Raw genomic sequence first — 18816 nt, 5'->3', positions numbered from 1 at the left:
TTTGGCTGTTCCTCACCCAGTTTTATTCCTCCTACATAGCTGTTTCTGTTTCAGTTAATGATTGTGTTTCAACCTACATATTGAATTGATGATCATTAGCACCTGTTTGGTATAATTGTTTAATCATACACCTGACTATATGCCTACAAAATCCCTGACTTTGTGCAAGTGTACCTAGAAGAATTGATGCTGTTTTGAAGGCAAAGGGTGGTCACACTAAATATGGATTTGATTTAGATTTTTCTTCTGTTCACTCACTTTGCATTTAGTTAATTGATAAATATAATCTATTAACATGTCTATTTTTGAAAGCATTCTTACTTTACAGCATTTTTTCACACCTGCCTAAAACTTTTGCACAGTACTGTGTGTGTATATATATATATATATATATATATATATATATATATATATATATATATATATATATATATATAATATATATATATATAAGTTGCCGGTTACAGTGGAACTGTTTTATTTATGCATGTTAAGACTTTAGTACTTATGGCCCCTCTAGCAATGCATTCTGCTTTAATTCAACCCTTTCTGAAACAGTTCTGTTTCACGTCAGGTTTCTGCTTAAGTTCATTTTTTGGTAGGTTTTATGGCAATATTTACATTTGTATAAGAAATACTAGGTATATAAATATTATTAGGTATTGCAATGCCCCCCTATGATATCAAGCTGTCGACACTCAGCAGGGCTTATTTTCATATCCAAGTTGTTTTTTTGTTTGTTTGCTTGTTTTATCATTAATATTACTGCACAAAATGTCGTATAGACTTCGACACTCCGGCACATAGTATTCACAAAATTGTTTTAAATATTTGTTTTACAGGTAAACTATTTTTAGATGCATTTTTTCCATGCAGAACTCCCTGTTGTAAGCCATTAAAATGTTTACTCATATCTTATCTCTATATCTAAAAGCTAGTCTCGTTTGTTTTTTGCATTGAAGTAGTAGTGTTTTCTGGGTAAGGAAATTAACTTTCCGGAGAGTTCTCACTCGCTGAGTAGTTTAGTTTGAATTTCCCTACGTTTGCTGCGTAGTGACTGACGCCCATTTGCAACTAATGGCCTGTACTTATCTCATGCATTGCCAGCATTACCCCAGAAGTCCGCTGCACTATAATCATTTTGCCTGCAGTTCCGTGCCTGCGCAGCGCGTCCTTCCTGCTCGTTCTCAGGCCGGTCCTGTCCTACAGAAAGTATTATTCATTTTTGCAAGGGCGGCGTTGAAAAAACAAGATCTACAAAAAGAAGCGCATTTTCTTTTACAGGTAAGAGATTCGAATCTATGTTTAGAAAAAAAAAAAAAAAAAAAAAAAAAACGTGTGGTCTGATTATGTATTTGTTTAAAACACTGTAAGGTAGATACCTGCGCGCTCACGTTTGCATCAGCAGGACGAGTTCAGCTGGGCCAGGAGTGTTCATGTTCATGTTCATGGCTGCTCGGGCATTGTGAAAAGATACGGGCGACTTAGGACTCAAGCCATGGTAGCACTGAGATGGCGTATGTGCGTGAAAATGTTATAACAGAAACACTGTATATCAAAGGCAATTTTACTTGCAATGAGAACATTCTTATTTCAGGGAGCACGTTTACAAGAGCGTGTTTTAACTGCAGCCTACGTAAAAAGAAAGCGAAAAACAGGGCGTGTGCCAGTTGTTTCAGCGCTGGCTCAAAATGGATGGACGCAGTTACGCGTATCTCCTATAATGTACATTCACGTCTCAGCTTTTCAGCACTTCATTAAAGAACAGTACAATAAAATAAACACCACGTTTAGCTATTACTTTGAGAGTAAGGGGGGGGGGATAAATCACATTAATTTAATCCGCAGCAGTTTGAATCAGATCACTGTGCAGTTTGCTGTCCACGTTGGGTCAACACAGGCTCCAGACTTGGCTGTTTCTTCTGTGCTTGTAGTTTTTAACATTGACCCAGTGTGTATGTTTGTTTTTTTGTTTTTGTTTTTTATTCTATTGAAATTAGTTTACAAAAAAATAAAACTGCATGAAATCGCTAACATGGATAAAGGTAGAACTCAAGCAATCGTAATACACGGGACATGCGCAAAAAGTTCACGAGGCGCGTGAGTTGGTGTACACAGCCAATGGAATGTTTAACCTGCGCTTTGCACGCTGGATAACAGCACATGGCCAACGGAAGGAATATTTACCCGCTAGTAATGATGAGATGTCTGCGTCTAAGACTGTGTTAAACAGTGGATTCGTGAGGGTTTGGCCCATAATCTACGGTTCGGTACTTTTGGTGTGAACAACAGTCCACTAGAGAAACTAAATCGTACCTAGTCCAAAGAGGTGGTCTCGTACCGTTTGCTAAACTCACCAAATCTGGTTCGCTTGCTAACCTCCATGTGAACACCAGCTGGACTCGGTTCTTCTGCGCTTATTTATTTATTTACAAAACTATCAGTGCAGAGTATAATGTAATAGGTTATGTGTTGGCGCCATTAAAAAGTAAACTATCATGGATTATTTGTTTAATCATTCTGGTTATGTGTATAACATGTTTAAATGAATAGCTGTACTATTTTCTTAAATTTTGCTTTTTGTACATTTAGCATGTTTTGACTAGATGACAAAATAAAGAAAACAATGAGTTTTATCATCTGTAATAAATTCACCCGATGTTTAATTTTTAAACTGCTACTGTGTTATACTGTTATTTCTGGCTTCAGAACTGCTACTGCTTAAGTAAATTTTAAAGAAAAAAATATCCCCGTTTTTCACTGTGGAAATCTGGTAATTCTAAACTACATGGACAATGTGAGAAACTGAAGCACTAGTAGAAATGTGACCAGACACCAAAATCTTGCCGAACTGGACAAAACGCACAAAAATAGTAAAATATAAACATCTGGTTCACACACAATGTCAACGAACAGCGTTCACTTAAACTGTATTGTGAACAGAAACAGACGCTTTCCTGAAAAAAAGGGAAAAATACCAAAAAAAGCTGCATGAAGTATGTGCATAAATTATGCACATGCGCTCTATAGCCCTGGCAACTAGTAATAAAGTTGTCAATAAGTGTTGTGCAGTTGCTACTATCAGAATTCCATTCCCATTAAAGTCTATGGGACGGGATTGGTCCCTGGGAAAATGTTAATAGCCAAAAGTTGTCTATCAGGGTTGCAAATAGCCAGAATCTACTGTGTGTGTATCTGTCTATCTATCTATCTATGTGTGTATATATATATATATATATATATATATATATATATATAATATATATATATATATATATATATATATATAATATGAGAGAGAGAACCAGTCAAAAGTTTGAGTACACCTGCTTGAAACCAGGTTTTTCGTGATTATCTATGCTTTTAACTGTATAAACTTGTCTATAAATACTTAATATTTCATTGTATGATACATGTACTTATATAAGCTGATAATCATTAGTGAATTGCATTCAAAAATTAAATTTTTAAATGAAAATGTAAATCTTGTCAATTTCAATGAAATGGTCACCCAAAGCAAGGGGATTTCAGTCTGAAGCCCAAGTCAGTTAAAAGTCTGAAATGTGTATAACACTGTGTTAGAACACTGGCCTAAGTATAAAAATGTCTTTGTTAGATGTTCTCTGAGTTAATTAGCATGTTATGTAATTAACCTTTTGTCATCAATTATTGTTAACAGGTGAGAGTCCATGATTACTATAAATATAGGTAGCATAGGCACAAGTTTGTCATTCCTGAATGTTAGGGAGAAGAAAATGGCAAAATACGCTCAGTTAAGCAAAGAAAAAATACTTTATTTAAAAAAAATTACTTTAAGAAATGAAGGTTTTCTTTAAGACAAATCGCAAGAACTTTGCAAGTGTCTGTAACTGCTGTGGCCAAGACCATCAAACGATTTGAAGAAATTGGCACTCATGTGGACCGAACAAGGTCAGGCAGGCCAAGGGTGATCTCAGAATCAGAGAACAAGTTCATTTGAGTCACAAGTCTGCGAAACCGTCGATTTAAATGCCCCTGAAGTACAAGCTCAGCTAAATGCTACTAGAAGTACAGGTGTTTCAAAATCAACTGTTCAGAGGAGATTACGTGGAGCTGGCCTAACTGGAAGAATTGCTGCAAAGAAACCATTGATAAGATTGCAGAATAAGGAGGAGACTTGCCTGGGCCAAAAAACACAAACTGGACGTTTGAGGAGTGGAAGTCGGTCTTGTGAACCGAAGAGTCAAAATTTGAAATATTTGGGTCCAACCGCAGAGTATTTGTAAGTCGCAGAGAGGGTGAGCGCATGAGTTCTGCATGTGTGGTTCCCACTGTCAAGCATGGAGGAGGCAGTGTCATGGTCTGGGGTTGCTTTGCTGGTGACAGAGTTGGTTATCTTTACCAAGCCCTAGGCAAGCTCAACCAGCATGGCTATCATAGCATACTTCAGAGGCATGCCATTCCATCAGGATTACGGCTAGTTGGGCAGTCCTTCATTCTTCAACAAGATAATGACCCAAAACACAGCTCAAAGTTGTGCAAGAACTATCTGGCAAAGAAGGGAAGTGAAGGACAACTCAATCTAATGACCTGGTCTGCCCAGTCTCCAGACCTCAGTCCCATAGAACTTGTATGGGACGAACTGGATAGAAGAGTCAAAGCAAAACTACCCACAAGTGTCCTACATCTCTGGGAATTGCTGCAGAAGAGCTGGGAAGACATGTTTGGTAATCTCCTGCTGAAACTTGTTAAACGAATGCCTCGTGTTTGTGAGGCTGTTAAGGCAAAGAAATCCAAGATTTAGAGACAATTTTCAATTTTCTTAAACATTGCTTTGATACTCCTTATGTTTTGTTTTGTATATTGTAACGAGTTTTCATTTTCAAGTATTTACAGTAACGTATATGACGTAAAACATTGTCAATTATGAAAAAAACCTAGTTTCCAGCAAGTGTACTCAAACTTTTGACTGGTACTGTGTGTGTGTGTGTGTGTATATATATATATATATATATATATATATATATATGTGTGTGTGTGTGTGTATATAATAATATATGTGTGTATATATATATGTGTATATATATATATATATATATATATATATATACAGTGCCTATAGAAAGTCTACACCCCCTTGAACTTTTTTCACATTTTGTTGTGTCAGTGCCTCAATTTCATGCATTTAAATGAGGATTTTTTTTTTCTACACACCATACTCCACACTGTTAAGGGGGAAAAAGGTTTTATTGAGAAAAAAATGATATATTAAAAATACAAAACTGAAAAATCATAATTGGATAAATATTCACCCCCCCTGAGTTAATACTTGGTGGAAGCACCTTTGGCAGCAATTACAGCTGTGAGTCTGTTGGGATAGGTCTCTACCAACTTTGCACACCTAGATTTGGCAATATTTGACCATTCTTTACAAAACTGTTCAAGCTCTGTCAAGTTCCTTGGGGCGCGGTGATGGACAGCAATCTTCAAGTCATTCCATTAATTTTCCCTTATATCAAGACAAGTGTCCCAGTCCCTGCTGATGAGAAACATCCCCATAACATGATGCTGCCACCACCATGCTTCACAGTAGGGATGGTGTTCTTTGGGTGATGCACTGTGTTGGGTTTGCGCCAAACATGATGCTTTGCATTTAGGCCAAAAAGTTGCATTTTAGTTTAGTCAGACCACAAAACTTTTTGCCACATGGCTACAAAATCTCCTGAGTGTTTTTTTGTATACTTCAAACAGGATTCATGGTGGGCTTTCTTGAGCAATGGCTTCCTTCTTGCCACCCTAACATACAGGCCAGATTTGTGGAGTGCTTGGGATATTGTTGTCACATGCACACTTTGACCAGTCTTGGCCATAAAAACCTGTCGCTCTTGCAGAGTTGCCATTGGTTCTGATCAGTATCCTTCTTGCTCGGTCATCCAATTTGGAGGGAAGGTCTGATCTAGGCAGGGTCTTGGTGGTGCCATACACCTTTCACTTCTTAATAATCGTCTTGACCGTGCTCCAAGGGATATTCAATGCCTTTGAGATATATTTTTTTAATACCCATCCCCTCATCTGTGCCTTTCAACAACTTTGTCCCGGAGTTCTTTTGAAAGCGGGAATAGGAACTGCTGAATTTGTCCTGAAATCATGTGAATCACTACAATTTAACACAGGTGGAGCCCACGTAACTTGGTGTGTGATTTTGAAGGCGATTTGTTACACCTAAGCAAATTTAGGATTGCTAAATTTCTAGAATAGTTTTCACTTGGAAGTTGTGGGGTAGGATGTGTAGAGAGATGAAAAAAAATAATAATGCATTTTAATTCCAGGTTATAAGGCAACAAAGTGAACATTTTGAAATTTGCTGTTTTACAACAGTCAAACAAAAAAACTTTGCATTTGTCTAGTAAATACACATATGTAAAAAAATATGTGACATCACCTTTTATAGCCACTTATTGTTACTGTATAACTTCAACCTATAAAATATAGCCTACGCAATGTGAACTACAACAACGTTCATTACATTCTTATTTTAAGCATACACTGCTTAAAAATGCAGCACAACTTAAATTGTTACATTAATCAAAAACAAAAATGTCAAAAAATTCTGCTTACAAAATTCAGTCAAAGTTGAATTTGTTACTTAATAAAAGACGGCACGGTAATCAATTCCTACAAAATGTAATTTCGAAGTACATAGTGTAGCATAAGGCTGGGGCGATGCCTGATTTTTCACTGTTGGTATATCGTTCCCCAAAAAAGCAGATGCATAGATTTATCTACGTTATGAAAGGGTAAAAAAAAAAAAAACACAGTAATACCCCCAGAGCTGTGGATTACAATAACTATTATGCATATTAAACTGGTTACACTGGGGGCTCCCGAGTGGCGCATCTAAAGGCGCTCCACGTGGAATGCAGGATGCCGGTTCGAGTCCTGGCTATTATTCAAACCGCTAGGAAACCGTAGGGTTCCTGCCCTCAAGGGTCCTCGCGCCCGCCGCGGACCTCCCCCGGGGGAGGGCTTAGGTCGGCCAGGGTGTCCTCAGCTCAACGCACACCAGCGACCCCTGTAGACTGGCCAGGCATCTGCAGGCTTGTCTGTAAGCTGCCCAGAGCTGCGTGATTACATTTTGATTGCACTGATTACATCTGTTTGTGCATATAGCAGTTACAAAATATATTACGTTATTCTTATTCGTGTTGATTTGTACCAATTGGGGGTCAAAGCAAAATAAAAGTTTTTAAATCCATAAGTCAGAGTAATAACCAATCGAGAGGGAAAAAAAAAAAATAAATGTAAAAGTTCTCGCTGTCCACAGCAGTTTAGTAATGAGAGTGTTGTCCGTGGGTTGTATTTGAATTGGTAAGGAACACCTTTTGTTTTGTAAATGACTGGCACTTACTTACAATTTGCCCAGCATCACTGATGAACAGCCTCATCCATTTGAGGGGGAAACTGCATATTGCACTAATTTGTTTTTGCACTAAGGTTCATTTTTTATATGAAAAGTACAGGTATCAAAATTAAACAAAAAAACTGCTAGCTCAGAAAAATGAGTGGTAGTTAAAGATTGTGACTATCATTATCGTTATAATGAAACTTATCCTACCGCAAACCATTATTTCTGATAAAACTTGGTTAGACATTTTTTTCGATTTTCAGAGAATCAGAATCTTGAGGATGTAAGGAGAGCCCACTCCATCATTTTACAGTCGTGGTGGGGGATGTATGCTGCCAATCATTTTTTGTAATACAAATTTGCACTTTAAACAGTAATTATCTTGGTTCATGATTAAAATGTGGACATAGTCTGCTGTCGTGGTACTGAGTGACTTGGTATGGATGATAAACGCCTTTGCAGCAGACTAGATGAATGCTTACTGGGTTTCAGATGTTTTCTAAATTACAACAAAGCTTTAAGTGTTAGCCTAGTTCAGTGTAATTTTGTGTTGTAATAATGCCTAGTGTTTAATTTTGTTTCTCTCTGATTTTTGAATTGGCAGGATCTTTTGGTCACCATGTCAGAAACAGTGAAGTATGTTGACGACGAACACAGAACAGTCTTTCTGAAGATACTAAACGAGCAGCGGTTGGAAGGTGAATACTGTGACATTGCCGTCGTTGTGGAAGATGTGAAATTTAGGGCACACCGCTGTGTGTTGGCAGCTTGTAGCAATTATTTCAAGAAATTATTTAAAAAACATGAAGTTGACAACTCGTCTGTGATTGAGATTGATTTCTTGCGCTCTGATATCTTTGAGGAGGTACTAAACTACATGTATACTGCCAAAATTTCTGTGAAGAAGGAAGATGTAAATCTTATGATGTCTTCTGGCCAGATCCTTGGCATTCGTTTTCTGGATAAGCTTTGCACTCAGAAAAGGGATTCGTCTGCCCCTGGAGAAAAGAAGGCCAAATATGCTTATGGTGTGGTTGATAAAATCACTATTCCAAATACAGACTCACATGATAACCATGACGATGATGTAGAGGTTCTTGGAGATGAGAGTCCATCAGACAATGTTGTAGAAGAGACCCAACCAAACCACGAAGTTGACAAGTCACCCCATAGCACACTTAGAGTCCAAGAAGCAATTCTTAAAGAACTCAGCAGCGAAGATGTTCATAAGGTGAGCTGCTATAGCCAAGAAGTGGAATCCATGGAGACAGAGCCTAAAGACTTGGGTTCGCAGACACCCCAGACTCTAACGTTTACAGACAGCATAAGTGAGGTCAAAGATGAGCAGCCACCAGGGTGGACAACAGCCGCTGGAGACATGAAGTTTGAATATTTGTTGTATGGGCACAGGGAACAGCTTGCTTGTCAGGTCTGCGGCAAGACCTTCATAGATGAAAACCGACTGAGAAAACACGAGAAGCTGCATTCTGCAGAGCGGCCGTTTATTTGTGAAATGTGCAACAAAGCCTTCACCACTCACGCTCATTTAAAAGAACACCTAAAAATACATACAGGCTACAAGCCCTACCGATGTGACGTCTGTGGAAAGTCCTTTATCCGTGCGCCAGACCTTAAGAAGCATGAAAGAGTCCACAGCAATGAACGCCCCTTTGCATGTCAAATGTGTGACAAAGCATTCAAGCATAAATCCCACCTGAAAGACCATGAAAGACGGCACAGGGGAGAAAAGCCCTTTGTTTGTGGCTCCTGCAGTAAAGCGTTTGCCAAAGCATCAGATCTAAAAAGGCACGAGAACAACATGCACAGTGAACGCAAGCAGGTCCCTGCCAGCGCTATTCAGAGCGAGACAGAGCAGTTGCAAGCAGCAGCCATGGCGGCTGAGGCAGAACAACAACTGGAAACTATAGCATGCTCGTGAAACTGGAACAAACTAATGGTCAGCTGCAGTTATGTTTTGAAAGTGTTCAGGAATTGTATAGTTTTTTTATTATTAAATTACATTTTAGAAGAACAATGTTTTTTAAAAACATGTTTGGTTAGAAATGAATTGTCAAAACTACTAAAACATGATTGTGTTAATTTTTTTAAATTATTTTTTTTAAAACAAAAGTTGCTTCACTTGCATCTGTCAAATGCATAATGTCAGTTTTGTAATAGGTTATCCTGTCTAAGGTGTAAAAATTGAATACTTAAAGTATATATATATATATACACCAAAGCTGTACAATGACTTAGTTTAATTAAGGCAGTTTAATTGAGGATGACTGTGATGCCTTACTTTGGTTGTATGTACTTTGTATGTACCGTTGTACAATACCAAATGTGTAAATAAACAATAAGTAAATGAATAACAGTTCTAAAATAAGACAACACTAATGAATGACCTTTTGAAAGTAATTTTAATGCATAATGTTTATATTGGTAAGAAGTGTATGCAAGATACGTTTTACACATGCTCTACATACAACCAGTTTAAAAAGGGGTTGAAAGAAGTTAAAGTGCTAGCAATTTTTATAATAAAAACACATACTGTTACTTATGAGTGTGGACTGGTTCTGTTGTAATACCCAACACAGATACTGCTATACATGATTAAGTAAATGCTTATAGGTAAAGCTGCTTCCTGATTCTGTTGATACAGATTTCTGCACTGTGGACATTACTACCATCATTGATTTACCTTTTCTAGATTTATTTTTTTTATTTTTTTTTGCTGTAAAAGCTGTGAAATTAGTGTTTGGACAACGTGTAGAATAAATGATCCTAAATAAACACAAACAATCCAAGTACATTTTGGGACGCACAACATCAGAATAACTTGTAAGTACAGGTATATGCTCTGCAGACCCACCATCACCCTGATATTTTCAGATGTGATTTTGCAATTTTGTTTAACTATTATGAAATTATATTTTTTTACAGTAAGAATCTATGAAAGGCAAAGCAGTCAAGAATATGCAATTCTTTTCATTAGAACTTTTAAGTTCACTTTGCTTAAGGACCTGCGTTAAAGTTGGCAAAAAATAAAAATACAAAAAAAAAACACTAAGAAAATATTAGTAGGATGGGCAAAAGTCAGGAGAACAGGAAAATTTAAAATAGTGATCCACAAATCTTTTAAGTGTACAAATAGTTAATAGGTTCCCAGTAATGTATTTTAAATATACAATAGTAAATATGATTTTGCAAGTGTGACGTACAGACGGATGGATACTATTTATTCAACTGTTTAACTTCAATTAAATCACTTTAAGATTGCATTCAGAAATGTGTTCATTGTATTAAATTAGTGATTGTGATTATTGGCTCATTAAAAGCCCACTTGTCTACATGGTGATGTTGCTGATGTTTAAAATGTACAATTTTTTATTTATTTTTTTACATTGAAATGACCTTGAAAAGCCTGTATTAGAACAGAAATATTGATTTAGTGTTTTCAAGTGCTGATGAAAAATCCCAGTGAGCAATTACCAGCCAAGTTATAATTTATACATTTTTCTTGTATAAAAGTCAGCAGTTGGAATAACCTAGTGGGGAAAATGTGTTCACAGCAAAGATTTTATCAGTAATGTTTAATTCAATGTTCATAACTCAAAAGCTAGATATGGCATTGTCATCTAAATTTTAGATTTTGTGGTTTTGACATTTCATTTTATGGGGTTAATCATGTTATTAGGATGTATTTGAAATCTTAAACTGGGAAATGAGGTGCTACACCCATAGGAGAAGACAGTGTAATTAGGAGCATGAGCATTCCTCCTGCAGAGACTCGGCTGGCATCGCTGATTTATAAAAGAAGACTTGGTAAAGCAGTATAGCCATAAAATATACTTTCCCTGGGATAACAATGGTGTGTGCTTCAAGTTCTGGTGAGTAATTTCACACGTTTGGCTTTTGTTGGTTTAAAAATACTTTACTACTTAAATTCAGTGGCTTATAAACATTTATAATGTCTGATGCACTAAGTGATGTTGAAATTCAACAAACATACAGGTACACTTTGATAATATATTCAGTGTTCATTCATTTAGTTTAGATTTATTTTTAGCTCTCAACTGCATTCTTATGCTCTAGCAAGACAGTAAAGGTAACTTTAATACCATATTTAAGTATATGGGAAATGCTTGCCAGTAATATTTTGTGTATAGTAAATCATCAACTCAGGATTATAATGTAGTATTCTTAGATACAACACAAACAGCTTAATTTTCAAAAGGGCTATTATTATTATTATTATTATTATTATTATTATTATTACTGTTGTTGTTATTATCAAAAGTAAAGAAGAGTCTTTAAACTATTTTATCCTACAGATATGATACATAGTTAACAATGTGTTGACTGGTTCTAACTATTAACCGACCCATTTGGATTAATTTTAACACATTACACTATGTAACACAATTTTTGTATTTACAGTATAATCGTAAATCTCGAAAAACTACTCGCTTCTAAATCTTTTGTAGTGATTTTTGTATTACTTTAGTATAAGTACATGTTAATTTGGATTCATATGTTGTTTTTTTTCTGACTTTGTGAACGAAAAGACACACATTTGCCAGTTTTCCCATTGGAAATAGAGATATTTTGAAATATCACTGTCCTGGTCACAAAAGCAAAGTTTGTGGGGAATAATAGCCATTTTCTATACTTTTGAGGCATAAGCAATTAGGAAATAACACTTACTACCCAGGAACAAAAAAAAAAAAAAAAAATTGTTACACAGTGTTATTGAAGAAGCTAAAAAAAATATGTAACTCTGTTACAAAAACATGTGCTCAAGGATGCAAAAGCACCTAAGCTCGTAAGCTAGGTTCAACTTGCAGGATGCTTTGTCTGCATACATTTTGATTAGCATTGCTTTAATTCCGGCAATGCAAATATTTCAAAGATAAACTGCTATATGCATTTTTAAATATCAGTTCTTTTTTTTTTTTTTTTTTTTTTTTCATTCATGTGAGGTTTATGCTTTTTAAAAGGCAACAACATGTGCTGTGGTTGGTCAGCCTTGCCTGTCTTCCCCACTGGGAGACTAATTAGCTCTCTGATGACAAGGAGCACATCATCAAGATCATTGACACTTGTACCTCACTGCTAATTGATGTGGCGTGTCCAAATGCCACTTGGTATTTCTCAGACCAAGGAAGAGAAGGAGCAAAATGCAGCTGAGCATGCAATGTCAATCATTATTACAATAATTAGAAATAGGATTCTGTACCTAAAGTGGATCTGATATTTATAGCTGTTGTTAGTGGCACTGACAGTCTGTCCTCAATTTTGGAGGTAATGTTTCTTACTTTGCCACAATATTATCTTTCGATATGTCACATCTAATGCTTGATAATACTAAAGGTTAAAGTTGTTTTAAAAAAGAAAGGATTTTAAAATGAGCAAAATTGTGTCAATAGACAGGTTAATTTCTGCACATATACCCTATGACAGTTCTATTAATGGTGACACAACTTCCATTGCAAACTTTTTTCTTTATAAAAATCTCATCTTATAGGCCCTTGTTCTCCAATTGTGAGGCCATTGCTTTTCTTTATATCTTAAATGTCAAATATGTAGCCGTATCTCATAAGAAGGTTGGCAACTATAAATCACATTTCAAAGAAATTACCAATTACTACTCCTATATTACTATAAGCATTGAATAGAAACATGTTTTACTAGCGGTACTTCTTTATGGAACAGTCCAGTGTTAGACCAGTTCTAGTTGTTTTGTTCAGTAGGAGCTCCAGCTGGGAGAGACATGTTGAAATAGTCACTAAAGTTCTTCAGTCACTAAAGAAATTGTTTACTTGATGTGTAACACAATTTTTGTTCCTGGGTAGGGTAAGTGTTATTTCCTAATTGCTTATGCCTCAAAAGTATAGAAAATGGCAATTATTCCCCACAGACTTCACTTTTGTGACCAGGACAGGTAAATTTCAAAATATCACTATTTCCAATGAGAAAACGGGCGCTTTTGTGTCTTTTCGTTCACATAAAGTCAGAAAAAAACAACATATGAATCCAAATTAACATGTATTTATACTAAAGTAATACAAAAATGTTAGTAGTTTTTTGAGATTTACGATTATACTGTAAATTTACAGTATAATCGTAAATCTCGAAAAGCTACTCGCTTCTAAATCTTTTGTAGTCATTTTTGTATTACTTTAGTATAATTGTCAGCATACTCTCTCCCTGGCGGCGGTTGTAGAGCAGAGCTCTCTGGTGGCGACTGCGGGCTCTCCGGTAGCTGCTGCGCAATCTCAGTCAGCGGTTGTGGGCTCTCTCTGGGGCTCTGGTGGCGTAGGGCTCTCCCTCTGGGGCTCTGGCGGCAGCTGCAGGCTCTCTAGATGCAGCAACTTGACAACGGCCAGGATAACCCCCTTCCACTCCCTCTCTGAGCGCCACAGCTTTTCCTGGCGGCACATCCCCAGCTGTGCTCCTTCTCATTTGTCCACCACCTTCAAGGCACCCAGCACGTTCTTCAGCAAGGCTGAAGTTAAGCTCCTGCGGCATCATTCCCAACACGAACTGTTTGGACAGCAGCTCAAGGTGGTCTTGGGTGGGGGAGTCAGGTTAAGCACCCTGATCTTCACTGCAAGGTTCAGCAGGAATTCCTCACCAGTCTACCCCAGCCTCGTACATTTCTCCAGGAATGCACACTGACACAGCATTCGCTGTCGCCACAGCTCTCCCTTGGATGGTTCCCTTCCCCTGCTTCCTTTGGTTGCTTCTGACCGGGCATCTCCTGCAGTCTCCATATCGTGCTTATTTCTGACGATAATGTGACAGAGGCATATCTGGTCTGCAGCAGGAATAAATAAAGACAGGTTGTAGTTCAAAGCAGTTGAAACTGATTTATTTATTTATTTATTTATTTTTTAACTGGAACGGCAGACAAAAGGATAAAGCTCAGTTAGGCAACGCCAACAACACACCCACCACACAACGCAAAAAGATGTGCACAGACAGCTCCTAAATAGGGATTCCCTTCTAGCATGCTTGGCTCAGAAAAAGGCACGTTTACAAACACAAGGACCAATAGCTCAGACCCTCAGTCCCGCGCAAAAGAGCAGACTGGCGGAACCGAACACAAATCACAGTGCAGCTAACACAGACCCCTCTCTCATACACCTGCACTGTGCATGTGACATCCTAGGCAACACACACACACACACATACAAGACGGGGAAGACAGGACAGCACACACACACACTGTACAGCAATACACAGAAATTAAACTGTTTACAATAAAAGTAATAATCCGGTCCCCCCCTGCAAGTTCAATGTAGCACACAAAAAGTCCCACTCAGCGGTACTGTGAGACCCGACGCTACAATATGTTTCACTGCCTTCAATAACTGTCCACAAAACAGGTTACTCTAGAGTCAAGCCATACAAAAAAAAAAAAAAAAAAAAAAAATCTTGAGTATTTACGACTGACACATCAAAATACTGCTGTCGATCAAGAAAATGTACAAAAACAACACAAAAGCAGAAAAAAGCAGGACCAAGTAAAAATGTTTGCTGTGTGATAAAGATGACTATTGAAAGATAATGAGAAATATCACAAAGACCTGGTAAGTGGTCATGGATACATACCATTCCAAATGGTGAATGCGCCAACAAAAAAAACAAAAAACGATTTGAAGCTGCAGCAAAATCGAAGAAAACAGTAGAACCGTCTTACCGTGACACTGATCCTGATCGTCCTCTGTCGGTAACAACAGCTGGATGATGCTTTAACACCAATACCACCAGCAATTGCATTGGGACGCCGCCATCACCGGTCAGCGACAGTGTAGATGAGGTAGGCATTGATATAGCATCTTCTTTGTATTATTATTATTATTATTATTATTATTAACATTTTAGTTTTCTCGTGTGTATAACGTTATTTCTGGTGACTACATTTTGCTTCAACAGCCTTCTTTCTGCATTAATGTTGCCAACATGGCCCAATAATTACAGTTAACTTAACCAGGGCTCTACTCTAACTTTTTTTTCCAGTTTTCCAGTACTATTTTCTTAAAATGCATTATTTATCTACCAAGCAGTCACCTTTATCCAGGCCAATAAACATTGAACATTTCATTGTGATATACATCATCACTTTCACCAAGTCTTTGTTCACTTGCAAATTAACAATCTCCGAATATTTCGTGAATGGGAGTTCTAATTTTGCCACGAAGTATGCATATTAAAAAGTTTAGTGATTGAGCCAATAATACGGTGTCCATTTTAGGACATCCTCAGACCTCACCCCTCCTTGTGTCAATCACCCCTCCTCGACTCAATCGTCACACATCAGAACTCGCCCCTCCTCGACTCAATCGTCACACATCAGAACTCGCCCCTCCTCGACTCAATCGTCACACATCAGAACTCGCCCCTCCTCGACTCAATCGTCAGACATCAGAACTCACCCCTCCTCGACTCAATCGTCAGACATCAGAACTCACTCCTCCTCGACTCAATCGTCAGACATCAGAACTCACTCCTCCTTGATTCAATCCTCACCCCTCCTTGATTCAATCCTCACCCCTCCTCGACTCAATCCTCACCCCTCCTCGACTCAATCGTCACACATCAGAACTCACTCCTCCTCGACTCAATCGTCAGACATCAATCCTCACCCCTCCTCGACTCATTCCTCACCCCTCCTTGATTCAATCCTCACCCCTCCTCGACTCAATCGTCAGACATCAGAACTCATCCCTCCTCGACTCAATCGCCAGACATCAGCTCACTCCTCCTCGACTCATTCGTCAGACATCAGAACTCACTCCTCCTCGACTCAATCGTCAGACATCAGAACTCACTCCTCCTTGATTCAATCCTCACCCCTCCTTGATTCAATCCTCACCCCTCCTCGACTCAATCCTCACCCCTCCTCGACTCAATCGTCACACATCAGAACTCACCCTTCCTCGACTCAATCGTCAGACATCAGAACTCATCCCTCCTCGACTCATTCCTCACCCCTCCTTGATTCAATCCTCACCCCTCCTCGACTCAATCGTCAGACATCAGAACTCATCCCTCCTCGACTCAATCGCCAGACATCAGCTCACCCCTCCTCGACTCATTCGTCAGACATCAGAACTCACTCCTCCTCGACTCAATCGTCAGACATCAGAACTCACTCCTCCTCGACTCATTCCTCACCCCTCCTTGATTCAATCCTCACCCCTCCTCGACTCAATCCTCACCCCTCCTCGACTCAATCGTCACACATCAGAACTCACCCCTCCTCGACTCAATCATCACACATCAGAACTCATCCCTCCTCGACTCATTCCTCACCCCTCCTTGATTCAATCCTCACCCCTCCTCGACTCAATCGTCACACATCAGAACTCACCCCTCCTCGACTCAATCTTCAGACATCAGAACTCACTCCTCCTTGACTCAATCGTCAGATATCAGAACTCACTCCTCCTCAACTCATTTCTCACCCCTCCTCGACTCAATCCTCACCCATCCTCGACTCAATCGTCACACATCAGAACTCATCCCTCCTCGACTCAATCGTCACACATCAGAACTCATCCCTCCTCGACTCAATCGTCAGACATCAGAACTCACCCCTCCTCGACTCAATCGTCAGACATCAGCTCACTCCTCCTCGATTCATTCCTCACCCCTCCTTGACTCATTCCTCATCCCTCCTTGACTCAATCCTCACCCCTCCTCGACTCAATCATCAGACATCAGAACTCACCCCTCCTCGACTCAATCATCAGACATCAGAACTCACTCCTCCTCAACTCATTCCTCACCCCTCCTCGACTCAATCCTCACCCCTCCTCGACTCAATCATCAGACATCAGAACTCACCCCTCCTCGACTCAATCGTCAGACATCAGAAATCACTCCTCCTCAATTCATTCCTCACCCTTCTCAACTCAATTCTCACCCTTCCTTGAGTCAATCCTCACCCCTCCTCGACTCAATCCTCAGACATCAATTCTCACCCCTCCTCGACTCAATCTTCACCCCTCCTCGACTCAATTGTCAGACCGCTTCAAGCCGTACTATCCCCTATCGTTGTTGTCGAGCTCTGACTTAACACAGGTTTTTAAAGTCTCCTTCAAACAAGTTTTTGTTTAAACGTGTTAAAGTGCTAATTGTTGATCCTGACTACTCTTGTATCATTATTTCAATGGTTCAATGCTGCCTGTACCCAACATGACCCAATGTCTGATTTAAAAAAAAAGAAATTGTACTATTAATTCATTATGTCATATTGCTCAGATATATCAATGCAGATTGTGACTTTACCATCAGCAGGGACAGGTCTAGACTTTCATGAAGAGGAGAGGGGTCCAGACTGTCATGAAGGGGGGATACCTGATACGAAACATACCGTTAAAGGAAACGTGGATCTGCCCCTGCATCAGGTGGGGTGAAGTTGACTAGAAAACAGTAGTCAACTTAAAAAGTAAATACAAAAATAAAAACCTTTGGCAAAAGCAATGTATTTATTCTGTAAATGCAAACTAGCAAAATGATATTAGCTGTACAGGTTTGGAAATTTGGCATTAATTGCAAAAAGCTAAATAGATCAACCATGTCCTGTTGTAGCATAATTTAGGATATAAAAAAAAAGATTACAGATTGACTGATTATAGTTTTGCCATGAAATGAAAGTGTTTTAATTCTAGGTTAAACAGCTGTCTTTGCAGATCGGTTTTAAGTAAATATATAAAAGCAGGCTACTGTTTTCTGATCAACCTCACCCCAATTTACAGTATATATGCTGCTTTACGTTTGTACTTATTATTTTATTTTTGTATCATCCAGTATACATGCATAAAACAGTGTCTGGCTGAGAGCAAATTAATAGGAAGTTAATGTATTTTATTTCAAATCAGCTTACTCAGTATTGCTTGTACAGCTGGATTTTGGTGCTTGCTATTGTGACACTTGTTCATTAAATTAAGTAAATTAAATTGCAGTTACTTTCAGATTATAATGACAGTATTATAAACATGTATTCGTTACTATATTTCTATATAGTTTTAATAATCTTTTATTCCAAGCAACAAAGAATAACTGTTTACAACACTCAAATCTAACAGTGTACTGTCCCTTGAGGAGGCATATGTTTAAAAACAATTGAGATGTATTTCTCAAAACTGTCACCAAATATTCCCTTATGGAGAATTATTTGTATGTGAAATTAACCTAATTAGAGATCAGTATTTTGGTTTAATATTAATATTTTTTCAAGTCTGTTCAAACTGTGATTCAAACGTGTGTATACTTATTAAAATTAAAATGTTTCAAATGGTTTATTTTTTATATAGACATTGTTTGAGACTGTGCATATTATTGCAATAAGTAGCATGCAAATAAAGACTACAAGTAAACAAAAGAGAGCATAGCACTTAAAAGGTCTTTATCTGGCATAA

General features: G+C 38.2%; 1 protein-coding gene across 1 annotated transcript; it reads left to right on the top strand.

Annotated features, from left to right (window-relative positions):
• Positions 1-1145: 1145 nt before the first annotated feature.
• On the top strand, positions 1146-10471 carry LOC121313164 (zinc finger and BTB domain-containing protein 14-like). Its single transcript, XM_041245405.1, has 2 exons — positions 1146-1284; positions 7989-10471. The coding sequence occupies exon 2, from the start codon at positions 8004-8006 to the stop codon at positions 9321-9323; it is 1320 nt and encodes a 439-aa protein (XP_041101339.1). The 5' UTR covers positions 1146-1284; positions 7989-8003; the 3' UTR covers positions 9324-10471.
• Positions 10472-18816: the final 8345 nt, after the last annotated feature.

Source organism: Polyodon spathula, chromosome 3 (genome assembly GCF_017654505.1).
Source record: "Polyodon spathula isolate WHYD16114869_AA chromosome 3, ASM1765450v1, whole genome shotgun sequence".
Classification (NCBI taxonomy): Eukaryota; Metazoa; Chordata; class Actinopteri; order Acipenseriformes; family Polyodontidae; genus Polyodon; species Polyodon spathula.
Note: the sequence above shows the minus strand (reverse complement) of the source record. Positions and strands in the feature narration are given on the sequence as shown.

Excerpts from the sequence above, each read along its gene's own strand:
- LOC121313164 (XM_041245405.1), top strand. The coding sequence starts at position 8,004 with ATGTCAGAAACAGTGAAGTATGTTGACGACGAACACAGAACAGTCTTT.